Source organism: Rhineura floridana, chromosome 1 (assembly GCF_030035675.1).
Source record: "Rhineura floridana isolate rRhiFlo1 chromosome 1, rRhiFlo1.hap2, whole genome shotgun sequence".
NCBI classification, from domain to species: domain Eukaryota; kingdom Metazoa; phylum Chordata; class Lepidosauria; order Squamata; family Rhineuridae; genus Rhineura; species Rhineura floridana.
The window spans coordinates 146,759,677-146,786,651 of NC_084480.1; the positions used below are offsets into that span (position 1 = coordinate 146,759,677).

Consider the following 26,975-nt stretch of genomic DNA (forward strand, 5'->3'; position numbering starts at 1 on the left):
ATCAATACTTTGGCACAGTCATTAACCAAAATGGAGACAATAGTCAAGAAATCAGAAGAAGGCTAGGACTGTGGAGGGCAGCTGTGAGAGAACTAGAAAAGGTCCTCAAATGTAAAGATGTATCACTGAACACTAAAGTCAGGATCATTCAGACCATGGTATTTCCGATCTCTATGTATGGATGTGAAAGTTGGACAGTGAAAAAAGCGGATAAGAGAAAAATCAACTCATTTGAAATGTGGTGTTGGAGAAGAGTTTTGCGGATACCATGGACTGCAAAAAAGACAAATAATTGGGTGTTAGAACAAATTAAACCAGAATTATCACTAGAAGCTAAAATGATGAAACTGAGGTTATCACACTTTGGACACATAATGAGAAGACATGATTCATTAGAAAAGATAATAATGCTTGGAAAAACAGAAGGAAGTGGACCATTGGTCTCACCTGAAGGGTGATTTTCCTATGAGGACGGACATCACAACGGGTTTTAGCTCCACCTATCGTGCGAAGGCAAGAATGTCTTTGAAGTCAAGACTAGGGGCGTCAGGCCCCTCCCACTCTCCAGTTCATTCGCAGCGAGTCTAAGGAGAGATATCTAAAATACAAGAACAAGGCCAACAGGCCTGGCAGCAGGAAAATAACACAATAGTACCATGCATAGTAACATGACTCCAACATAGCGGTATAACAGAACTAGAAGTCTTGACTTCACTTTTAAATTTAAATATAATAGCATAACAGTAATATAGGACACATTAGAAAATATATAGTCATCCTCCAACTGGGAGGGTCGTGATGTCCGTCCTCATAGGAAAATCACCCTTCAGGTGAGACCAATGGTCCATTTTCCCTATGAGTCCGGCCATCACAACGGGATGTACCCCAGCAGCCCAAACAGGGAGGGACCACCCACGTATTAATCGTCATTAAGAACCTGTTGCAACACTCGTCTGCCAAAAGAAGCGTCAGCAGAGGCATAGCGATCAATTTTATAATGCCTTATAAACGAGTGTGGGGTAGACCAGATTGCAGCCCTACAAATATCGGCAACAGGAGCATTAGAGGCAAAAGCAGCCGAAGTGGCAGCTGACCTGGTAGAATGAGCCGTTATACTAGCTGGAACTGACAGCTTCAGAGACTCATATGCTAAAGTAATACATGCCCTTAACCAACGGGATAAGGTAGGATTGGAAACTTTATGCCCCATAGACCTTGGATGAAAGGATACAAACAGAGACTCAGTTCGTCGTATATCCTGGGTCCTAGACAGGTAGGTCTTGAGAGCCCTCCGGACATCCAACGAATGCCAAGCCTTCTCGAGAGGATGGGTAGGATTCGGGCAAAAGGAAGGCAAAACAATGTCCTGGTTGCAATGGAACACTGAATCAACCTTGGGACGGAAGGAAGGATCAGTTTTCAGTACAACAGAATCCTTATGGAAGACGCAGAGATGGCGAGCGGAAGACAATGCGCCCAACTCCGAAACTCGTCTAGCAGATGTGATTGCGATCAGGAACAAGACCTTGAAGGACAGTATACGAAGAGGCACAGTCCTGATGGGTTCAAACAGAGGGCGTTGCAAAGCCTGCAGAACCTTCGGCAAACTCCATGAGGGAAACCGATGGACAACAGCCGGAGAACGTAGGGCGACTCCCCTCAAAAAACGTTTGATGAACGGATGTGAGGAAATATGATCTCCAGGAGAGGACACTGAGAGAATGGACGACAGAGTGGACGCATGTCGACGTAGAGTGTTGGGTCGAAGTCCCATCATAAAGCCGCTATGGAGAAATTGGAGCACCTGATGCACAGTGGCCTGAGATGGATCATGGTGGTGGGACTGACACCACTTGGAGAAAGCCACCCAGGTATGTTGATAAATACGGGTGGTAGATGGTCTTCTCGAGGCCAAAATAATATCAATCACAGCGTCAGACAGTCCAGCTGACCTCAAATGTCCCCGTTCAAACGCCACGCTGTTAGATTGAACCAAGTAGGATCCTGGTGCAGTACTGGACCCTGGGATAGGAGGTCTGGCCTGACTGGAAGTGTCCAAGGATCCATCATTGACATTGCCAGGAGATCTGAAAACCACGGTCGGCGTGGCCAGAATGGTGCTATCAGAACCAGCTGTGCCCTTTCGGTTCGCGCCTTCTTCAAGGTTTTGGCTAGCAATGGTATGGGAGGAAAGGCGTACAATAGACCGTCTGGCCACGGTGTTGTCAGAGCATCCACTGCTTCTGCTGTTGAGTCCAGGTATCGGGCAAAGTACCTGGGAAGCTGGCAATTGCGACTGGAGGCAAACAGGTCGACTGATAGGGCGCCGAACCGACACTGGAGACGATGGAAAATGGCTGGATGAAGTTTCTATTCTCCCGGAAAGACCTGTTGTCTGCTGAGCCAGTCTGCTGTCACATTCCAAATCCCTCAGAGGTGCTCTGCTTTCAGGGATTGTAGATGCTGTTCTGCCCAGACAAAGATGAGGGAGGCTAAGTCCTGCAGAGGACGAGACCTGGTGCCCCCGTCTGTTCAAATGTGATTTTACACACGTGTTGTCTGTTCGAATGAGCACATGATGCAAAGGGAACAGAGACTGAAAATGACATAGAGCTAAGTGGACAGCCTTTAGTTCCAGCCAGTTGATGCTTTGGGATTGCTCTGTGTTGGACCAAACCCCCTGAACGTACTGGGAGTTGCAGTGGGCTCCCCAACCTATGAGGCTGGCATCTGTGGTTACAACGGTTCTGCGGGGTTCTCTGAACGACGTGCCCTTGGAGAGGTGTTGAACCTTGGTCCACCAGCAGAAGGAGAGGCGCAGTGCGGGGCTCAAGCGAACTTTGCGATGGTTGGAGCTGGCAATGTCTTTTTGAAAAGGCAACAGAATCCATTGAAGGGGCCGAGTGTGGGCTCGAGCCCATGGTACAATGTGGATTGTAGATATAAACACCCCGAGCGCTCTGGCGAGAAGCATGACGTCTGCGGATGTTTGTTGCATCAGGGACCTTGCGATGCTTGTGATGGCAGTGATGCGATCTGGAGCCAAGAAGACCATTGCCTGCAGGGTGTCCAACATTGCCCCTAGATGTAGTAGGCGTTGGGTTGGTTGGAGATGGCTTTTGTCGAAGTTGACAAGCCAGCCGTAGGCCTGCAAAACATTGAGGGTGATCATTAAATGATGATGAGCCAGTTCCTCCGACTTGGCCCGTATTAGCAAATCATCCAAATATGGGTAGATATGAACCCCTTGGGTCCGGAGGTAAGCCACTAGGATGAGTAGCACCTTGGTAAACACTCTTGGAGCAGAGGACAGGCCGAATGGCATCGCTCTATATTGAAAATGCTGGTGGCCAAAAGCAAACCGAAGAAACTTTCTGTGGGCTATGCAAATGGGCACATGGAGATATGCTTCCTTAAGGTCGATAGAAGCCAGGAAGTCTCCTTCATGCAGACTCTCCGTAATGGAGTGGAGTGATTCCATTTTGAACCTGCGATATGTTACAAAACGGTTGACAAACTTGAGGTCCAATACCGCCCTCCATGATAAATCTCGTTTTGGCACAGCAAATAGGAGGGAGTACACCCCTTCCGACCTCTCAGTTGTGGGAACTGGCTCTATCGCCGCTACGTCCAAGAGGTGGTGTATAGCTGTCTGCATAATGTTGTGCCTGGCTGGTGCCCTTGGGCAAGGAGACGGGTGGAATCTGTCTGATGGGGTTGCCCAGAACTCTACGGTATAACCATAACTGAAAAGGTCCCTGATCCAGGAGACCTTAGTAAGGCGCAGCCATCGACCTCCAAAATTAAGTAATCTGCCACCTATGGGGAGGGCGTTAAGACTACTTGCGTAGGCGAGGGCCTCCCTTATATGAGGACGATGAGTTGCCCCTGCGCCCTTGGTACTGACCTCTGCCCTGGAAGCGTCGGTTCCAGGGGCCCCTGAAAGCGTTGGGGTCATAGGGTCTGAAGTCGCGGCCTCGTCCTCCTGGCCGCGTTCCTCGAAAGGGCTGGTTAGAACGGAAGGAAGGGAATCGCCTGAAAGGCCTGTGGTCGCTGTTCTAGGCTGTGGCCAGAACCGGTTTGTGGGCGTCTTTTGGATCAACCAGCACTGCCTTTAGAGCTTCCTCGCCGAAGAGTAGAGATCCGGAGTAAGGAGCCCTGGACAGATTCAATCTGGCCGCTGAATCAGCTTGCCAGTGGCGAAGCCAGAGGGTGCGACGAGCGACTATTTGAGCCGTCATGGCTCGTGACCCTAATTGAGTGGCATCCAAAGTGGCATCGGCCACAAAAGCTGCTGTCTTACGCAATTTCAATAGAGCTCGTCTGAAGGTGATAGGATCAGGGTTAGCATCCTCTAGAAGGTCATCCAGCCACATCATAGATGCTCTGGAGAAGATGGAGGCTGAAGCGGAGGCACGCATGGCTAGGGCAGTGGCCTCGTGATTCTTGCGGAGGGCGAAGTCTATTTGTCGCTCAGTAGTGTCTTTTAGGTGGGATTCCCCTTCCCTGGGCAAAAGCGATCGTGAAACGAGGCGAGCGATTGGTTCATCTATGCCAGGGACATCTAACTTGGTGGCAAAGTCCGGGGCTAGGGCGTAAAGTCTGTCAGCCAGGTTCTTGAAGCGTCGAGCTTTGAGTGGATGGGCCCATTCTTCAGAGGCTAATTTGGTAATTAGGTCCGGCACCGGGATGTAGTGTTCAGTAGGTGCAGGGGATTTGAGGACCTTGGCCCCTTTGATAGCTGGGGCGGGCGAAGTTGAAGGCGCAGTCTGGAGACCAAGGGTATTAACTACCCTGCGTGCTAGCGGCTGATAGTCTGAGGCATTAAACAAGCGATACGATGTATCCTCCTCATGATCTGAATAGTCGCTCCAGTCGTCTCCTTCAACATGGTCAGTGAAGGTTGACTCCTCCGCATACGAGACTTCGTCCGTACATCTGCCTCTGGCTACATCAAAGGGCTCTGGTGAACCGGAAGAATGAGCTTCATGGCACGCACGTTGGACCATGTTAAGTGGAGGTATGGCAGGAACTTGTGGTAGTGACTGCGTTTGGGTGAAAAATGCCAGCATGGCTTGAAGTTGGGAGAGGAAATCAGGAGACAGCTGCAGACCGGATGTGGCAGATGTATGTGCCTGAGGAACTATTGGAACAGATGTTTGGGGCGGTAAAACGGAGGGAGGTTCGTTAGGCGAACACGGGGGAAAGCCAACAAACTCTTCCTCGTCAGAGGCAGCAGCAGGGGAATGGAGAATATCGCTTATGTGTGCCTGTGCTGTGGTGGTGGTTGGCACAGAGACATAACGTGGGCGCTTTGGTTTACTATGGCTGGAAAGATGTTTTGTCTTAGCCAGTGCTTTGGTATGTCTGGTCTTAGTAGTGTTAGGATGTTGTGGCTTGGCTGATTGTGGCATGCCTGGCTGATCTGGCACCATATGGGTTGATGGCGACATGCCTGGCTGTTCTGCCATCTTATATTAACTTGGGTGCAGTACACTGCCACGGAGGGGGCAGAATGTAAAGACCCGAACTGGCACAGCGTACTACCACGGAGGGGGTAGGATACACTGGCGGCGAAGTGCACTGCCACAGAGGGGGCAGAATGCACTGAGGTATCAGCGTTAATGTAATATAGGCTGTTTTAGAGTTGATACACTCAGATTGGTGCTGTAGGCTGGGTTTCAGGTTTGGTTCACGACCTCAGAGGGGGCAGGACCAATATAAATCAGATTTAGTACAAATCAGCCACTAAGAATAAATCTCCAGCCTTGATAATACAATCCAGCCACTAGGATTAAAGCTCCAGCCTTGAGAATACAATCCAGCCACTAGGATTAAAGCTCCAGCCTTGATAAAATAATCCAGCCCACTAGGATTGGAGTTCCAGCCTTGATAATATAATCCAGCCACTAGGATTACAGCCACAGTAAAATTGTGTGAAAATCAGCCCTGTGTAAGTCTGTCTGCAGCACGTATACAACACACATACGGATAGATAGCCTGCAAGGGAGGTATCCGATGGTTAATAAAGGTAACAAAAAAGGCGGGAAATTTGAATTCAAAAAATGGCACCCGGAAAAAAAGAGCGGGAAAAAATGACGGAGAGAGAAGAAGCAATGGCGGCCGTCTGGAAGCGAACTGGGGGAAGGGCTGCCCAGCGCAGTCTCGCAGGAGGAACCGCGGGGCCGAAAACCGCACTAGCGGCTCTAAAATACCCCCAGGAGGGAACAGTGCAGTAAGGGAAAAGCGGCAGCTGCCACAGAGAGAGCCGCCGTCGCCGTCTGCAAAGCCCTTTGCAGTGGGAATTTAAAGCCACGTAGCGAGGGTGAGGTAAAAGGTAAAACTCTGGTAACGGAACTAATGGAGTAGCCGCAGCCACAGGTTACAGGGGGAGAAAACGGACCCGGGCAGGCTAAATCGAGTGACGAGGGAACGGCGAGAGCTGCAGCCGCAAGCTCCCGCTGAGATCGGAAGAGCCGCAGCCGCGGCAACAGAGCCGGGGGGGGGAAGCTCAACAACGATCAAAAACCAAGAGAACCGCAGCCGCGGTCTCTGAGGGATCCCCCAGACAATGGATGCAACAGAGCCGGGGGGGGGGGGGAATCTCAAAAACGGGCAAAAAACAAGAGAACCGCAGCCGCGGTCTCAGAGGGAGCCCCCAGTCAAGGAAGGAAAGTAAAATGAAATGAATAGCTCAGGGTTGGGAAAATAGTGAAGAGAGCCGCAGCCGCGGTCTCTGTGGGGACCCTCAGTGAGCTACACACAAAAAAGGAAGGATTTGAAGACAAATACACAAACAATATGAGAGACTTAGCTCAATGCTATGCTATAATTCCAATCTTGTTCGTACGAAGGCAAGAATGAACTGGAGAGTGGGAGGGGCCTGACGCCCCTAGTCTTGACTTCAAAGACATTCTTGCCTTCGCACGATAGGTGGAGCTAAAACCCGTTGTGATGGCCGGACTCATAGGGAAAATAGAAAAAGAGGAAGGCCAAACAAGAGATGGATTGATTCCATCAAGGAAGCCACAGACCTGAACTTACAAGATCTGAAGAGGGTGGTTCATGACAGATGCTCTTGGAGGTCACTGATTCATAGGGTCACCGTAAGTCGTGGTTGACGCATAACAACAACAACAACTGTTACATCCCCCCTTAGGTTTTTCTTAAAAAAAATATTTCTTAATAAAAAATCCCAGCCACTTTAATCTTTGCTTGCAGAAGGTACTTGGATCTCTTGGTTGTCTGTTTCTGTGCATTTACCAGTTATGGTATATAAAAGTCTTGAAGAAATGGCTCATACTTGCCACTTTTTGAATCTTCAGATGAAACCTTTGAATAAACTAATCCACATTACCTGTACCCGGTAAAGACTCTTTGTATGCTTGCCTTTCAAAAGGGGGGAATCCTTTGGATATATGTAAAAGGCCCTAGACTATGATTTATACACTTGCCTTCCAACATCCCCAATATACATCAAATTGTTAAGATAAGCATGCTCAGTATTTTAGGCTCTGTAATTTAAATGGTAGATAGCTAGCATTCAGGTTCAAGTTATACAGTATAGGATTGAAAAACACATGAATGACATTTTCAAACATTTGTCACAAGGGGTGTGCAACCTGTGACTCTCTTGTGTTGTTGGGCTCCAGCTCCCATCAGCATCAGCCAGCATGGCCAATGGTTGATGATGATGGAAGCTGTACTCCAGCAACATCTGGAGGGCCAAATGTTTCCCAACCCTGTTTTAAAATATTCTAAAAACATGTCTAGCATATATGCTTTTGCTAGACATACATAGTTATAGGTGTAATTAGAAAACCAACCTTCATCCACTGTAAATTGACAGCTCTTATCATTGTAGAAAAGAATTTTCTTCTTATCAGGACGTGTAACAAAGATGATCTGGTCCCCTAAAGCCTCAAACGCAAACACAGAAACATAAGTGTACTTAAGCACTGTTAACTCCAGTACTTCTGAGATTCTCAGCAAGTGAATCTGCCAGAGAAATGGGAGGATGTTCAACACTGAAACTCTATTTTGGAATTAAAATGGGATGGATGCTTGCACTTAATCTGCATGTGATGTAGACAATTAATGGTATCTGTAGACTATACGAAAGCATTTTGTGAAGGGGCAAATTATCTTGGACTGATAACAATAGATTTTTTGAAATATACAAATTATTTTTCCATAGTTCCCCCATAGTATTCACTTTTGCAAAGAAAGGAAAGGAGAATGATCCCAAGTTTCAAAGTGTCTAATTTGTTACGTGATGGCTTTAGGAACAAGAGGAATAACACTTTAGCTCTAATCACTGACTAGAGGAATTATGTCTTTTGGGAAAGCAGCCTCTCTCCTCTTTCTCATATTCTCACACACAGCCTACCTCTGATAAGTGCCACCAACAAGGAGAAGATAAGCCTGGCTCCACAGCTACTGGAAGCCTGCTTTTCACTCCCTGTGTCATTGTCTCCTGTGGCAGTGGAGGTAAGGAGGGCAATCTGGAACCAATGATCATATGAGCATGCATAACAACTGTATGTAGCTCTCAGAAGACCTACCACTGGGTTAGAGCTGTTTGAAGGTACTGGGGGGGATGGGTTGTATTCAATGCAGCGCTAAGCAGATTGTTCTGTCAGCGTAAAGGTTTCTCCTTGCACAAAGAACAATCTCCCTCTCTCCTCACCCTTTCCCCCCTCCAAAACTGTCCTGGGGGTTTCCCCCATCCCTTTGGAGCAGATTTAAGGATGGTGCAGGGCACACGCAGGGGGAGAGGGAGGGAAATCCCCTTGTGCTGGCACAAAAATGTAGCTGAGTATTGCATTTATTAGTGGACCCCCCCTTTTCATTGTATTCTTTTAACACTCTGCAATTGGCTCAGAGTCTTTAAGATGGGAGATGGTCTAAATTGAACAAATAAATACCAAAAAATTTGTTGCTGCAATTCAATTTCTTAGCATAATATTGTGAATAAAAGCGTGTGCATTAAGCTTTTGGCACAGCTTTACAATTAAAAGTACTAATGTGGTCTTAAAAAAGGAAGTCCAGAATTCAGATGTGTAATAATAATAATAATAATAATAATAATAATAATAATAAATTTTATTTGTTAGTCGCCCATCTGTCCGACTTCACGGACACTCTGGGCGACTTACAGCAAAAATACAATATAAAACAATAAACAATGAGCAATCAAACATAAACATCAATCCATCTACAATTAATATAATATAAAACCTAGCCCACCCCAAGAATCCCATAGGCCTGCCTGAATAACCAGGTCTTTAGGGTTCGGCGAAAGACCGTCAGGGAGGTACTCAACCACAAGCTGAACTAGTGGGGACCCTAAGGAATTCACTCTGTATCAGCATCAGTTCTTCATCTGTAAAAGTGGTATATTTAGACTGCAATCCTATACACCTGAAAGTAAGTCCCAGTGGACTCAGTGGGTCTTCTTCTAAATAGATATTATAGGATTACACCGCCAAGGTCCTTTTATGCTGATTTACTAGGATGAGTAAGACAAGGGCTACAATTTAGAGGGCCATCCCACTAGCTTTTATTTTTAAAAAAGACTTTGTTCTCAGAAGCTGTCTACATAGGACTGACAAATTGCTCTTTAAACTCTTAAGTTCAAAAAGAAGGATGGATATTTTGTACCAGAGCTTTTTAAAAGGAAAACAGTGCTAGGCACACTAGTTTCTTCCAGCACCTAGTTTCTTCCGTTGTCTCCTTTAAGCAGCTCTTGCACCCAAGAAGAGAGAGAGAGGAGAGGAGAGAGAGAGAGAGAGAGAGAGAGAGGAGAGTGAGAGAGAGGAGAGTGAGAGAGAGAGGAGAGTGAGTGAGTGTGTGTGTGTGTGTGTGTGAGAGAGAGAGAGAGAGAGAGTTGCTAAGGCAGCTTCTGAACATCTGTTCATCTCTCAGAAAAAAAAGATTCTTGCCCAGCTCATACACACAAGCTGCTCTGGATTGCAGCCTATTATTGAAAAGTAAAAGCACCTTGTAAACAATTAACAAGTTGCCTTTGTGGAAGCACGAAGAGTAATGAACCAGGAGTGTGGCTTACCTTTATGGCTTTCTGTGCATTAGGCAGTCCTTCTTCAACATCTTCTAACAGTATTCCTCCCAGCCCTCGCTGATCATGTTTATCCAAGAGCCGGAGCAGGGCCTTTTTATCTTTCAAATTATACTTAGGCTTGAAAGCATATTTCCCGTCTATAACTTCTATTTTGGGATTGTTGACAAGAGCCTACAACATAAAATTACTCAATTTACAGAAGTTGGTATATATTTGCCATGTGTAGATTTTATTAATATAGTAATTCCTAAATTGTGTGCCAGGACACATTACCTACCACAAGAAAACTGCATGTTGAACAGCAACAAGAAATTAAAGGCCCGAAGTAGGAACTGCCTGTTGGATGTCTGTATGTATCACTTCCAATCAGCCTCCCTCCACCCCAGGGATTATGTAAATTGCATGACATTTCAGCATCAGTAGTGACTGAAATATACAGTCACTGTTGATGCAAAGATACAGCAGAATTATCTGCCTCCAGAGAAGACTGCCTGATGTGTCTCTGACTGAACCATTGCTCTAGCCATGCCTCTTTCCAATCATGAAGAAGCAGGGCTTCTTGGAGGGCAGGTATTGTGCTGTATCTCTGCTTCTCAGCAGAGGAGCGGAATATGAATTGAGAGACATAGGATCATGTTTGTCTGTAAGCTCTAAAATTATACTTAGGAAAACACACAGTGTTGGTATTACTTCAGACCTTCCCATTACTGCAGTCTAGTTCAGCACAATCTGTGTAAAAATGCAGAACATGAGAATTCCATTTATGATTGTCTTTGTCAGCAAAATTTCCTCACATTGACCTACTAAGCACAAACTTCAAGTACATCCTTCACACTGATGTTCTTGGATCATGCTGGATGCTTTTACATTTATTGTAAAGTACTGCTGAAGATCACCGTGGACCAGCCTTTCCTCCTCACATACTGAAAGCCTTGTGTCAATACCCAATACCCAATGCCAAGTGATAGCCACACTTCCACAGCACCCCTGGGAGGCAGGCAGGCTACCTGTCCACCACGCAATCTGAGCTGTGTTGCATGTTACAGATGAGAAGGCTATGGTCTGAAGGCACATGCGGCCAGCGCCCTGCTGAAACTAAGCAGGGTCGAGTCTGGTCAATGCCTGGATGGGAGACCGCCTGGGAACCATATGTAAGCTGCCTTGGGTTGCTATCATGAAAAGAAAGGTGGGGTGTAAATGTAATAAATAAGTAATAATAAGAGGGCAGAGATGGGCCCTCCAAGTATGGGAGAAGAACAGGATTGGTGCAAGGTGAACTGAGGGAGGAAAAAAGCAGATGGTGGAAGCTTGGGGGAAGGGGAGGAGTCCCCACAAAAACTCTGTCCTGGGAACTCACTCACAGATATGGATGGTTGAAGTGCTCATGGAGGGTCCAGGGATGAGGGTGCTTGAAGACTGTTCCAAGAGATGCTAGACTTCTCCTGCCTGACTGCATGGATAAGCTTGCCTCCAAGCACCAGCTATTTTCCCTGCCCAAAGGGAATCCGACTCTGGCCAAGTCAAGCTGTTCCCGAGTGGCACTGATGGTGCCCTGAAGACCCTGGCTCAGTCAGAATGGCCTTGCTGGAAACAAAGCATGAAGCCAAACTGCCTGGGAAGTATCAGGAATTTGGTTCTTGTGAGATTCTAATGGAGCCCAACTGCCTATGGAGAGATGCAGCATTATCCACTGCTGTGAAGTAACAGGGATTTGGGGGAGGGGGTCTATCTGTTATGAAACAGAAGAATTCCTTGTAAGACCCAACTGCACACTCTGCTGGAACCAATTAGGTAAGGCAACATTTTTGGATATGCTTATTTGAGCTGACTAATAGCTGTTTTCATTACCTCACTCATTAACCATTGTTTCTGCTTCAGTCCAATGTCGAGGTGCTGCGTTTCATCCAATATTTCTTCTAGAGTTAATGGGTGTGTATCACCACGCTGATGCCGTGTCTAGGAACAAAATCATCATTGCTTTTAGTTTATTAACTTTTTTTAAAAAAATTAAAATATTAAGAGTATATGAACGAATGCTGAAGTTGGGCAGTGACAATATACATGAAAATTAAGTAGTTGAAGATATGAGACACTATTAACAAATTCAGTTCCAGTAATTTACCTCTCTCTCATTTTAATTCTATGTATATTACAATCCAAGCCTGAGATTTTTTACATCAGTGTATAAATGCTCACGATGGTGTGTACCAACAAAAATACCCGTGTTATGTCACAAATCTGTTACAGCAGCATTTCAGAAACGTTGCCATTGCAGGAATTTGACTGCTAGGTTTTGGACCTCTGTTGAAGATACCATTCCCCTTCCAAAATTTGAAATGGTACCTACACTTATAGGGAAGGAAACTGTCATCTAGTTAAGTGGGTGGGAGGTCAAGGGCACCTTACTTCAGCTTGGCTCTTACCCTAACCAGCTTGTTCTGTGTTGCTCTCCCCTTTTGCAACATCAAAGTGCATAATTGGGTAAGGAGCCCCATCAACAGGCCCTCCCTTAGCATGTGTGGGGCCCGGGGCAAAAGCATAGTTGGGGGCCCCCACATTCTTTCTCTCTGTATATATCCTTTCCTCCAGGCAGCGGCGGAGGCTTTGTATTTCGGCTGCTAGGAGCTTGCGGCTGCGGCTCGCCTTTGTTGGCGGTGGCAGCAGCTTTGTATTTTTCGGCTGTGGCTCCCTTTTTTGCAGCCTTTGTTGTAGACTCGCTTAGCGTTTCTCGCTGTGAGGTTTTCTCCTTCCCGGCTCGCTACCACGGCCGTCAGGAGACCGCCGCTGCACCTCTTCCTCCCAGCTCGTTTCTACGCTCCCCTCAACTCGCTACTGCGGCCATGAAGAGAATGCGGCAGCTGCTTTTATATGCAGATTGCCAAGCGCGGGCCCCCCCAAAGCGCGGGGCCCAGGGGTGGCTCTGCCCATCAAATTTAAGTTGTGATGGAATCCTTTGGGAGAAAGGATGGGATATAAATTTAATAAAATATGTAAAATAAAATAAAATCGCTGAGCTCCTTCCTGGAGGAAGGGCAGGATATAAATTTAATAATAAATAAATAAGCTTGATCAGACTTCCTACATAATGAAAACAGGACTGCATAGTTTGACAGCTCTATTTACTTTCAGCAGCAGATCCAAACTGCTTAATATAATAAAAATAATCTTACTCTGTCCACAAGTTCATGACTGGGCCAGTAGGACTCATCAGCCACTTTTAAAACTGTATGAACTAAGGTGTATGTATTAATTCAGATGAATAACACCCTCACTTTAACTACAGTGAAAGTTAACTTGTACAAAATTGTGATTCCAATCCAAGTGTTAGCCACAATAGTTATGATATGCTGCAAACAATGATATCCCAAAGGAATAACAGACAGTTTCTATTCGGACAACTGCGGTTACATAAAAATATAATACCTTCTTAGTTAGTCATAAATATGGAATGTACTGCTATATAAGAGAAGACTATATCCTGACTTCATTGCCTTAAACTGGTTCACTTGTGCTTATTGCTCACTCATTAAAATTAACACTTTTAACCTGAGGTTTAAGTAGTCTGTGATGGGCCTACAAACAAAATCCCACCTTCTAGTTTCTACATTCATTTCCGCACAGGGATTGAGATTCCCAGGATACCAGCTGTCACTGGAAATGGATGACTAGAGATTGTTGTGTGTTGCTAGTTAGGGTCATATTTGTGCTCAAATTAGAAGCCTTCAAAGCAGAGCTTAACTGAAACCCTACTCTCATCTTTCACTCTGAAGGGTTCAGTAGGAAACAATAGACCTTAGCTGGCAGAACAGTATCTTCCCTCAAATCAGTGAAATCAGGCCTGAAATATATATATGTGCCATTTTTTGCACCTGGCCATTTTCCCTGTCACACACATTTAAATACTGCTGTTGAAATTAAGGAAATTTTACAAAAAAGGTGCATACTTTATTATTCTACGTATTTGAAACAATTATACCTTCATATAGTTCACTATCTTTGCAAGGACTCCAAACTTGTAGCCAGATCCACCAGAAAGTGCTTTCAAGTTAAAAGATCCATTGCTATGATCTGTAAAGGAAAAACATGCTTTCACTTAGGCTAAATATACCCTTCTGTTACCATAACCACAAAGAAAAAGCTACTAGCAACACTTAGCAATCTTCACATGCATTACATTACTGTCAAAAACAGTATGTGTATGTTTGAAGAAATCAAGATTTTTAAAGCACATTTCACTATCATAAGAATAATCTTCATCAATGAACAAATTGTGTGTGACAGTTTCAAAGAAGAGTATTTGTTTACAAATGGTGCCACACTTGGAGTTTTGCCAAACCTGGCAGCCTTGGTGTTCATGATATTTACAGATTACCAGATAAGAGCCTCAGGGCTTCCACACAGTGTGAGTGAGGTTCTCTGCACATGTGACTGTGTAGGAAACACATCCCCCATGGAGTGATCCCACAAAGATAAAAAGCATGCGAAGAATAAACAATCTCAATTGGTTACTTATTTCTCACACACTGGTGACATGGGGGCTGCATGTGAAGGGGACTTGAGACAAGAAAAAGTTTCAGCCAGCCAGTACATTTGACTGTGTTGATTAGAATTGTCTATTTCACGTGTCTGCCCATGTGATCCCTCTTCTGAGTTCCCCTGCCTTCAGAAGCCAGGTGGGAGAGCATGAGAAACAGGGCCTTTCCAATCATAGCATCACATTTACAGAATTCTCTCCCAAGGAAGACCTACCAATGAGCAGTGAAAACGTGTCTCTTCAGAAAAGCTTTTCAATACTGATGCCTTTATTGTGATGTTGTTTTTTAATATATTTTTTGCAGCTGTTTTGTGTAGAGATGTGAAGGCCCGGAAAAAAACTAGAAAAATTCAGGGGAAAACCTTTTTTCCCTGAACTTTTCAAACCAAAAAATGGGGTGGGGTATCATCCCCCAGTTTTTTCCTGAATTTTCCCAGCTTTTTTCCAGGCCTTCACATCTCTACTTATGTGATTGTATTGTTATATATTGCTTATTGCATCATGTTTTATCATTTAATTCTTTGTTATTCAGGACTGTGTCCAGTAAAGTCCTGTTGGCATAAGAACTTCTGCCTGTGCAATGGGATTTCCTCTCTCTCTCTCTCCTCTCCTCACCCCCCCCAAATCTGTTCTGGGTTTTTTCCTACCCTTCCAAAGAAGATGGGGGGGGCAGAGAGAGGAGAAGTGGAAGCCCTGTTGAGCAGGTGGAAGTCCTTTGTTGGATACAACAATCTATTTGCAAGCTGCCTGAGGGCCATCAGAACCAGAAAATGTGAGGAATGAAATAAAGTAAATAATAAATTCTCCACAATAGTCACATGCCTTGCGGACATCAAATGGCAATATAAACTGCCTCCCAATTTCTCTAGCACTAGCCCAGCCATCTAACAATATATTTTAGGTCCCCCACATAAAAAAGGCCCCCCAACTCTTTTCGCTCCAAAATGTTGCAGTTCTCTCACACCCATCCCACTAACCTTCACTTCAGAAGTACACGCCCCTTGGACCTGCGCTTCCATCAGCAAAACCATTTACTAAACAGATAATTAATATATACTTATCTAGATTCATGTGCCAGAAAAGACCTTAACATTGTAACAGAAGCAGGATTTAATTAAAAGAACACAGGAACAACACAGTCTTCACTACCCACAGCAAGGCAACCAGGGACTGAGTCAGGAATACCTTCACAGGGAGGCTGTTCCACAATCTAGGTGCCACAACTCAGAAGGCCCTTTTTTCCATGCCCGCTAACCATACCTCAGACAGCAAGGAAACATGGCAGAGGGTCTCCAAAATGGAACAGAGTTCTTGGACATACTTGTATCAGTAAAAGCAGTTCTAGAATTACCCTGGTCCCAGGCCATGTAGGGCTTTAAAGATCAAAGCTAGCACCTTGAATAGAGTCTGGAAACAAATTAGTAACCAGCGTAGATGGTAAAGTATTGGAGTATTGTGTTCCAATATCTAGGTCCAAACAAAAACACTTATAGCCACATTCTGGACCAACTGAAGTGTTCAAATTATCTCCAAGGGTAACCCCAAATTAATCCAAATTGGAGGTAATCAAGGCATGAATAAATGAGATCAGATTTGATTTCTCCTGGTGAAGACACAGCTGACATAAATGAGTTAAGTTGGTAAAAGCAGTTATAGCCACTACCCCCTGCCAAGCATCCAAGAGAAGCACCAGTTCTAGTATTCCCAAGATGTAAAACCTGCTGTTTTAGGAAGTGTGCAGTCATATCCAACACAAGTTAGATACCTTCACCCAGGTCATCAGATCCCCTAACAAAAAATATCTCCATCTTATCTGGATCAAGCTTCCATTTGTTCACCCTCATTCAATCAAAAACTGCTCCCAAACACCAGTCCAGAATTCCCACTGCCTCTCCATTATTAGATGACAGAAGAAAGAGAGGGAGTGCCAGGTGTCATCCACATATTGATGGCACACAAACCCAAGTGTCCAGATGACTTCACTCCATAAAGTGGTTTCGTGTAGATGTAGAACCAGCATAGGGAACAAGATGGAAACCAGCAACGCCAATAAACCAAAGAGCAAGGGATAGAGCAGTGGTTTTCTGAAACCTTCCCACCACAACCACCAAGAAAAAACTGGATGCATGTCAAAGCAGTACCTCTTAGCCTCATCCTGACCAGAACACCTAGAAGAATACTATGGTTGATTGTATCAAAAGCTGCCCCCAGGAAAATCAATAGACTTGTACTCCCTTCTCCATCTCCTGCTGCTGATCATCCAGCAGGTGACCAAGGCCAGAAGCCAGATTAGAAAGGGTCTAAGTAATCTGTTTCATCAAAGAAAAGAAAATTTCCGTATTCTTTCTGCACAAAAAAATCAATTTGATCCAGCAGTTTTTTCCACAGTATCTAGACCAGGGGTGAGAAACCTGTGTTTTTCCAGATGTTGTTGGACTACAACTCTGATCATCCCTGACCACTGGCTATGTTGGCTAGGGCTGGTAGTTGCGGTCCAACATCTAGAGGGCCACAGGTTGGGAACTTCTGATTTAGACGAAGTGGAAGAGCATTAAATGTTCATTGAAAAAAACTAATCTTGAAATATAGCTTAAATTTTTTTTACAAATATTTATTTATGGGGGGAAATATTGGGAAAGAATAGGGAAACTACAAAAATCTGAAAATTGTTTCACTTCAGACTGGCCTAGCTTGCTTTGCTCCTTTCAAATAAAATGAAAGCTTGTTTGAACTGGAATTGAGTTTCTTATCTCAATATACTTCTGCTGAAGAGGTAAAGTAAAATGTTTGGCTAAATCTACTTCACATTATGGTTTTTAAATCACTTTTATACAAGGTTGTTAAACTGACAACAAATTCAATCTTCTTTCCTAAATGGTATCAAGATTCTGTTGAAACAGAACTTTGGCATTATTTTCAAAGTTATTTGGGGGGGGGGGAAACCTGAAGTTTTGGTTTTTCAGAGGTTATTCTGTTTTTGTTTTTATTTTGTTTTATTATTTGTTTTTAGTATGTTATTAATATTCTTTTGTTTGTGCACTTGATCTTTTGCTAGCTGCTTTGAGCTACTAGAAAAGCAGCCTACAATATTTTAAATAAATAATACAAAATAAATCGGAACACAATTTTAAAAATTCAAAACATATAATTCTCATAACTATCAGCAAGTCTTCCTTGTCTACTGAAGTTACAGGCAGCGGTCAGAAAACAACAAAAGAAAAAAGCAACAGAAATATTACAGCCGCCGTTCACAAACCACTGCTGTAGTTTCACATATTTCAAGACCTTATACCATAAATGGTTGACAAAGCAGAACAGTAAAAGAAAATATGTGTATGTATGTATAATATTTAAACATTTAGATTGAAGCCAGTCATTCTGTTCTATTAAGATCCTAACTAATTCCCATGATATACAGAGCCATCCTCCCAGTACACATGGCCATTTGTGGAGGTCTGCTCTGGGATAATTATTAATCTTTTATTTGCCAATTTCCAAATGTCTAGCTCTTCTGTGATTAGATTTGTCTCTTGCCATGTTTCCTGTCTGTATTTCTGTAAGCTATATAAAAGGTTAATAATAATAATAATAAAAGATCCTAACTAGTTCACACCAGCTTAATATGCCATTAAAAGAGCAAAGAAAACTGAAGGTATTTAACACAGTAAGTGCCATGCTCTGGTCAAAGCAAAAACACAAAAGGTCACATTATTTATAAATATATTACATGGTTAAAAGAGTTCCTGGGGAAAAAGATGGGAGGGGGAATCTAGTCGATATCCTTCACATTTCAGATTTATGAATGACTTCCTCCTTGGGTAGTGGTCTGATGCAAATGAGCATAAAGGAAGTTGTCAGCTGCATTCTGCTTCAGCCAATAGTAGCAGAGCTCCATCTTAGCTGTACCAGAGGCTGTATTAAACAGCAGATCAGCACTGTTCCAGCATCCTTTCAAAAAAGAGGTAGGTTTATACCTTTTTTTAACTGTCATACAATTATCTGAAAGCAAAATTGTTTTTTTTTTAAATCAAAACAAGTATGGCCCCCAATCTGATATTTTTTAAAAAATGACAGTTTACAGTTTCCCTTGCATCTAAAGCTCGATTATACGTTGCTTAAATGTAGAGTCGCTTGTCGTGTGCTAAAAGAGAATCTTACCATCTGTGCATTCATGAAGAATTGATGACCATCCATCTTACAGAGAGCCCAACACACCCAGATAACGTTCTGTGAACAAAATCCCTTTGATGCTTTGTGTGACCTAATAATTAATCTAATTTTGCAAGGTAAAAACTAATAAATATTAAGTAAGACTGTGTTAGCAAGATTTTTTTGTCTTCCAATTTAAACTATTGCTAAACTGCATAAGAAAAATGCTATTAACCAAACCAGCTAAACTGGTATCTTAGACTAGCCTTAATCCTTAACACCTAGCTATTATACCTCTTTGGAGATGGCTCAGTGACTTGTTACAATGAACACAGCTTCAATGGAACTCTTACCAGTTTAAGTGTTAAGTGATTACTGCCTTGGGCTGCAACCCTATGCCCACTTAAATCAATTGAACTCCAGAGTAAACATGGACTGTTAGTTTTATCTAGTACTAGCTGATGAACAACAGTACAACCCCAAACATGTCTACTCAGAAGTCAGTCCCACTGGGGAAGTTACTCCCAGGTAAGTGTGTATAGGAGTGCCATTTAAGCTATCAGAAGATTCTGCACCTTCCTTAAAATTGAGCTGTCATCTGTTTCCTTATGGAACTTCTTTATCACGACTGTCTGTAACATGAACTGTTTTCCACATCGCTAAGTAAAATTTCACTATTATAATAACTCAAGCAGAAAGCACTTTTTAAATTAACACACGTGAAAAATCATGAAATATTTAACTGCCTTTTGACTGTGTGGGCACACAATGAAGTGCATTACTGTAAAAGCCAAATTTGTTTCCAGATTTTAATTTCAAGTTATTAAAACTGTGAACCCCTTCCAAAGCATAATTGCCTGAATATATATACAAAGGTCAATTCTTAATCTACTTAGAAGGGGACATAAATACATTTAGTGATTTAATAGTTATTGTTGATAGCTAAATAAGCACCATCAGGTCTCAATACTACATTCAACCAGGTCTAATCCTCCTTGCACAACTAATATTTTAAATAAAAAGCAATTACATGTTTTACAGCAATGCCTGAAGTTCTCTTGAGTAGAGGAAGTTTATATTTCACTCTCTCCCTATATATTATGGCTTAACTGCACAGAAAGTATTGAAATGTGTTGCTTTTTAATCTTTGTAAAGTTAATGTAATTCTACCAGCAGGAATCATTCATCTGATTCAAATCACAATTTTTTAAACTCCCCTAAACCAGTGCACTCCACCTTTTCAGCTAAAATGAAACAGTTTCAAAATACATTAATCATACCCCCAAATAATATGTCAGGTTGTTGATATCTAGGCTAGTTAAATAAACAAAAATAAATAAATCAGGATTCCTTTCTCAGAAGGCAATCTTTGTATTATGGACTAGGCAGGTTTTTCTAATAATTGAGGTCTTGCATTTTGCTCATAATTTACTATATCCCCTAAACACTGCTTTAAAGATATTCTACACATCTTGATCCATTTCAATATTCATTGTCTATTAACAGTAATAAAATACAATTAATGTGGGGCCTAAGTAGCTTTGTGTCAATTTTACTATACAAATTCATGGCCTGAAAGATGTATAACAAATTTATCAAATCCGGTGGCCAATTGAGAGCCCTCAAAACTTGGCCCAAGCTCTTTCAGTGCACTCTACTGCCATCACCGGACCCAAGCACAACCTGACGGGCATTGTAGGCAAGTGAGTGCTCTCCCCCCCCCGCATCTTGTGTTATTTGACAGGACCAAAGTACAACAGTAGCCCAAATGCCCTAATTTTATGTGAGTCTTTTTGCTTCCTCTTCTCCCTCCCCCTTGATATTTTAAAGCACATTGTAAAGTAAAGGTAAAGGTGTCCCTGCACTCCGACTCTTAGGGTGACGCCTTGTGACGTTTACTAGGCAGACCGTATATATGGGGTGAGATTGCCAGTTCCTTCCCCGGCCTTTCTTTACCCCCCAGCATATGCCGGGTACTCATTTTACCGACCACGGATGGATGGAAGGCTGAGTGGACCTCGACCCCTTTTATTATTATTATTATTATTATTTATTTATTAAATTTATATACCGCCCGACTAGCGATAGCTCTCTGGGCGGTGAACATAAAATAGTATAAAAATACAATGAATAACAGAATAATATTAAAATACAATCAACAATACAATAAACATTATTAAAATTAGATCAATGTAACTTAAAATGCTTCAGAGAATAGGAAGGTTTTGATCTGGCGCCGGAAGGAAAGCAGAGTCGGCGCCAGGCGTACTTCCTCAGGGAGACTGTTCCATAGTTCGGGGGCCACCACTGAGAAGGCCCTAGATCTTGTCATCACCCTCCGGGCCTCCCTGTGAGTTGGAACCCGGAGGAGGGCCTTCGTAGCAGAACGTAGTGCACGGGCCGGTTCATATCGGAAGAGGCGTTCCGCAAGGTATCGTGGTCCCGCACCGTATAAGGCTTTATAGGTTAATACCAACACTTTGAATCTAGCCCGGAAACATATTGGCAACCAGTGCAAGCTGGCCAGAACAGGTGTTATATGCTCGGACCGCTTGGTCCTTGTCAGCAATCTGGCCGCCGCATTTTGCACTAGTTGTAGCTTCCGAACTGTCTTCAAAGGTAGCCCTACGTAAAGCGCATTACAGTAATCCAAACGTGAGGTTACCAGAGCATGTACCACTGATGTAAGGTCCTCTTTACTCAAGTAGGGACGTAGCTGGGCTACCAACCGAAGTTGGTAAAACGCATTCCTAACCACCGAGGCTACTTGAGCCTCAAGTGAGAGGGAAGAGTCTAAAAAGCCTCCCAGACTACGAACCCGGTCCTTTAGGGGGAGTGTAACCCCGTCCAGGACAGGGTATATATCCACCATCCGATCAGAGAACCCGTCCACCAACAGCATCTCAGTCTTGTCTGGATTGAGCTTCAGTTTGTTAACTCTCATCCAGTCCATTGTCGAGGCCAGGCAACGGTTCAGCAAATCGACAGCCTCACCTGAAGAAGGTGAAAAGGAGAAGTAGAGCTGCGTGTCATCAGCATACTGATGACAACGCACTCCAAAACTCCTGATGACCTCTCCCAACGGCTTCATGTAGATATTAAAAAGCAGGGGGGACAAAACTGACCCCTGCGGGACCCCATATTGGAGAGCCCGCGGTGTCGAGCAATGTTCCCCAAGCACTACCTTCTGGAGACGACCCGCCAAGTAGGAGCGGAACCACTGCCAAGCAGTACCTCCAACTCCCAACTCCGTGAGCCTCTCCAGAAGGATACCATGGTCGATGGTATCAAAAGCCGCTGAGAGATCAAGGAGAATCAACAGAGTTACACTCCCTCTGTCTGGAGATTCGACTTCCTCCTTCCTTTGGAATCGAACTCTGGCCGTGAGCAGAGCTTCGGCCGCATTACCGCCGCTTACCACTCTTAAAACTAAAATGATCAAATTACGATGTCATAATATATTAAATGAAACCCAATTCTTTAGCTTTTGATGTTTATATTTTCAAGGCACAGGTTGGTAATCCATGTACCGATGGAGGGCTGATTAGGGAAGGTGTTGTAAAATAAATATGTTAAGGCAAAATTGGAAAAAGTTGTATCATCGAGGATACTAGCTAAGATTCTTATCTATTATAGTGTGTGAGTTTTGAAAAGAGCTTCTAGCCATCCTAAAGGAAGTCTAGGACTTCTGTTATTCTCACAGAGAATGGACCCCTCCTGGCTTTATGGCACCATTCAAATAAAGTTTTTTTAAGGCACCTCTTAAGATTCAGTTGCCAAGGTGTATCTTGATGCCAAAAGGAATTAATTATACCTTTGGAGTAGCCATGTCATGACATCACAATCTGTCTCTCAGCACAATGTGCGGAATCCCTGAGTTTTAAGGTAGGGTCCTGAGGAAAGTTATCTGGATGAGGCCAAGGCTTGGAGGTTCAAAGTCCCAGAAGTTCTGAGAACCATGGACATCTTAGTTATCTGGGCATGATGAGGATTATTTCCACCTTTTGCTCTTGGATCATCTAGATAGCCCTTGGGAGAAGAAGTGGGGAAAACTCATAAAGCAGTCATACAACTAGTATGCCCCAATACCATTGCCTATTCCTGCTGCTCCTCCTCAGCCCACAACTTTATGCCACACTTGGATGGCTATAGTTTTCCAAACATGGCTACAATTATCAAGACAATCTGTGTTCAGATATTGCTATACCCAGTATCTGATGACTGAGGCAGTCCACCTGAGAATTAAGGGTTCTCTTCAGGTACTCTACTTGTATAGGAATCCTATGCATAGGCTTTGAAAACTCAGTCTAGGGCTTACTGGTTGCTAGTAGTCCTGCTCCAGAAATCTGCAAACTGCTTCTCAACAGTGAGGCAGAGTTGGACTTCTTCTCAGGGTACTACGAAGAAGAAATATGTCTGGCTCTTTGTCAGTATCATTTGGAACTGTAGCTCCTGAATGGCGTAAGATAGCTTTGAGGGTCAAAATCTGTCCCTTTGGAAGGTTTCTTTACTTGCATGTTTGTGGTTGCTAGAAAGGCTTTGCCTGTCTTTTATTTCCCCTGACACTGCCTCCAAACAATGCAGGGCCTAAAAAGGGAACACAAGCCAGTTTCACTTTGGATTTGGCATCCAGATTTATTCTGGCCACTGCAATGGATCTGGCCTCTAGATGTCTCTTCTAGGTTATTTTCTGTTTGCACAGAGTGTAAAGCATGTTTACAATATTCCTATGAATGACTGATACCAAACTGTGAACTTTATCTGGAGATAATGTACTATTTGAGTATCTAAGACTGCATTGGCCAGGGAAACATCCCTCAGATTGTTTCTGGGTTCCCAAAATAATCCTCACTGATTTAGGTAAAGATTGCTCTAGTGAAGACTGAAATTGAAATGCTGAAACCTCTGCAAACAAAGACTTCTGCCCTACAGTCATGCTGATTCACACATAATTTGTTGGTGTGTGAAGGAAGAAGGATCTTGGATGAAAGAGCCACGACTAGGGAGATCTATCTTAGGGGTATCCAAACCTTGCATGACATCATTGGGCAGCAGGTAAAATTTGTCACAAAAAGATGGCTATATCTGGCTTTGGCAAAAGAAATTAACTGAAGCATGCCGAAAAGAAAATGGGAGGAGCAGATGGTGCTGGAAGGCAGAGGTGACTGCTGTACATTTGGGCAGTTTAGTAGCAGATAGAGAGAAGCTGGGTAGAGAGACGCTTTTCTTCCCCATAATACAAGAAACCAAACTAATAAAATGAAGCTGAACATTGGGAGATTCAAGAGAGACACTTTATAGAATTAAACTATGGAATTCCCTACCACAGGATGTAGTTATGAATAGTTTGAAAAAGGGGATTAGAGAAATTCATGCAGGATAAGGCTATCTATGGATACTGGTCAAATTGTCTACATTACCTCTACTATCAGAGGCAGTATACCTCTGAAAATCAATTGCTGGGGAATCATGAGTGGGAGAAACCTATTGCAGTCATGTCCTGTTTGTGGACTTCTCATAGGCATCTGGGTGCCTGAAAGCTGCATACTGGACTACAGAGGCCTTTGGTCTGACCCAGCAGGGCTATTCTTATGTTCATATGAATATGGGCTGTTCATCTTCTCGGGCCAGATGGAAGGTTTCCATAGCTCTGACTAAGTAAAGCACTCCTGGAAGAAATCCTGTTCTTTGCTGGCTTTTCTCTATGCTATCCTCTGAGTCTGCAGAGGCTTCGTATCTATCCAAGAGGTCCTAGATTGTCCTGAGCTGCAAGGATTGCTAGGAACTAGAGCTTGGGATGGGGGTCTCCCCTAAAGCTTTTCCTTTCCTTGGGAATACTCACGAACTCTGGATGGGAATCAGAAGTGCTAGTAATGGGGGTGGGGTCCCCTGTCCTCTTGGGAACCCACCTATCATTAGGGGTGGGGCCTCTTTCCATTCTGCTGGAATCCCTCTGATGACATCTGTCTTCAGAATGGTAATTGGAACAAGAGTAGAAGTGATGGCAGGACCAGTTATTCTACCATGATCTGACTGCACCATATGCCTACATCTGCAAAATGGAAATGGACTCCCTTCAAGTTGATCCCAACTTATGGCGACCCTATGAATAGGGTTTTTATGGTAAGAGGTATTCTGAGGTGATTTACCATTGCCTCCCTCTGAGGTTGAGAGGCAGTGACTGGCCCAAGGTCACCCAGTGAGCTTCATGGCTGTGTGGGGATTCCAACCCTGGTCTCCCAGGTCATAGTCCAACACTCTAACCACTGCACCACACTGGCTCTCCTACATCTACAAGAGGATGACAAATTATGTTGGTAATGGATTCTCCCTCTTAAGTAGCCACAAGACCCAACATGAATGTTCACTCTGTTGTGGGAAGGCTTTTATCCCAAGTATTGATTTTTCTGATGGTGCAATTTCTCCAGAGTTCCCCTGGAAGGCAGAAAAATGGGGTAACTGAGTGAGGCTGGACGACTGACTAGACCTGTAGGTGATCTACAGCCCAGAATTGCTTGAATCTAATCCATTAAGGCAGAAGCAGGCCCTATGATGTGATAGCAGCCCCAATACTCTCTTAGGCTTTTCCCTTTGAGCATGACAGTTGAGGGTTGTGAGTGTGGCAGGAGGTAGGTGTGCCCTGCAACACCTCAGGGTTTGAGCAGAGTTCACTCTGCTGCTCTGCTCTCCCTCAGAAGGGGTGGTGGTGTGTGCCTGCAGCTGAGGCTTCAAATGGGAGCCTGCTTCCCACAAGGAGGCAGGCATTTTTTTCTCTCTCTAGAGACAGAGTGGAAAAACCTCTCATCTTCCAAGTCAATCCTGCTTTGATCTGGAGAGTATGACTGTCTTGAAAATGCCATTTTTAGTGCTAAAACTGTAATAAATGCTAAACATTCACCAGCATAATCACTTCATGGATGTTCAGAGCACTTTCAGCACCAAGAGATGCTTCTGATTTTGATGCTGGGCTGTAATTCGTACAACAGCTGGTTTCAGAGAGCCATATGAAATAATATTAATCTATACTACTTTGACCACTGTAACCAAGACCAGGCCATGTTCAGATGATCAGATCTCAGCTTAACAAGCTGAAATATGTATTAGGTTTTCCCTACACACATTGCCCTTTCTCTCTGCAGTGCATAGCAATTAAACCTAGAAGTCTCTCATTAACCATGGTTCCCCATTTTATAGGAACCAAGAAAATTATGGTTATCAGTTGGTTAACAGATTTCAGCAGAAATTGGTTTAACAGCCTGGTTTCTTCTGAACCTGGCAATCATAGGGTTATAGTCAACAATGTCAATTTGTGAGCAGAATGGACTTCTGACTGCATAATGGAACTTTTCCTTCTCGTGTGTGTGTCTCCCCCCCCCCCGGTACACTACCAGATCTGCTCTAGGGGGTTGATGTTACCATTGCTGCAGATTTGGAAGGGCACAGGGGCATAGAGAAGGGAGAGGAGGGGAAAATCCATTATGTGAGTGGAAGTCTACTCACACTATGTTGGATATAACCCATAGTTTCCTGGTTTGGATAAAATGGGAAACTATTATTAAAGCTTCTGGATTTATTTGCTGGCACCACAAGTGAAGAAGAGGATGTGTGCATGGACATAAGGCTTTTTAAGCCAAGGTATGACCATACAAACCGAGTCTTTATGTTATTATAAAACTCTCAAATGAATAGTGAGTGCCCTATACCAGCAGAGTGTTCTAAACCATTCTAAAAGTATGCACCAAAGATTATGACCTGGTTTGGGCATCAAACTAAGCCGAGCCATGGCAGCTTTGCTCCTTCCTGGTTGCTCTACTGCTGTACTGCACTGAGGCATAGTTTGGCTTAGCTTTTCATCCAAATTCAGAGTCAGGTTTTAGCTCTCTTGGACAAGCCACAAGCTATAAACCTTAGGACAAACCTGTTACAGTTCATGGTTAAACTGCAGAGAGCTAAACCACAAGCCCAGGTTTGGGTGACACATTAACCCAAGCTATGGTTTACCTCAGTACAGCAGGACAACACCCAGGGAGCACCAAAGTGATCTTATCTCCTCTCCTGGAGCCCACACATTTGTACTAAACCATACTTTGGCTTAGATTATGGGCAAACCAAGCCAATGCATTTCAAAAGCCAGTATATGTTGCACACACATAATGCTGAGAATTGTTCAGCCATGGCTAAGTCATCAACTCCAATGTTATAATCCTAACC

At 43.7% G+C, this 26,975-nt stretch overlaps 1 protein-coding gene across 2 annotated transcripts in view; it reads right to left on the reverse strand.

Annotated features, from left to right (window-relative positions):
- The window catches only part of GTF2E2 (general transcription factor IIE subunit 2), a 44,498-nt gene that overhangs the window by 9,733 nt on the left and 7,790 nt on the right, over positions 1-26,975 (reverse strand). For both annotated transcript variants that reach the window (XM_061635893.1, XM_061635883.1), the window contains exons 3-6: positions 14,058-14,149; positions 11,930-12,037; positions 10,070-10,252; positions 7,827-7,920 (exon numbers count right to left, since the gene is read on the reverse strand). In XM_061635893.1, coding sequence (XP_061491877.1) covers positions 7,827-7,920; positions 10,070-10,252; positions 11,930-12,037; positions 14,058-14,149 — 477 coding nt within the window. The remainder of the gene's footprint in view (positions 1-7,826; positions 7,921-10,069; positions 10,253-11,929; positions 12,038-14,057; positions 14,150-26,975) is intronic.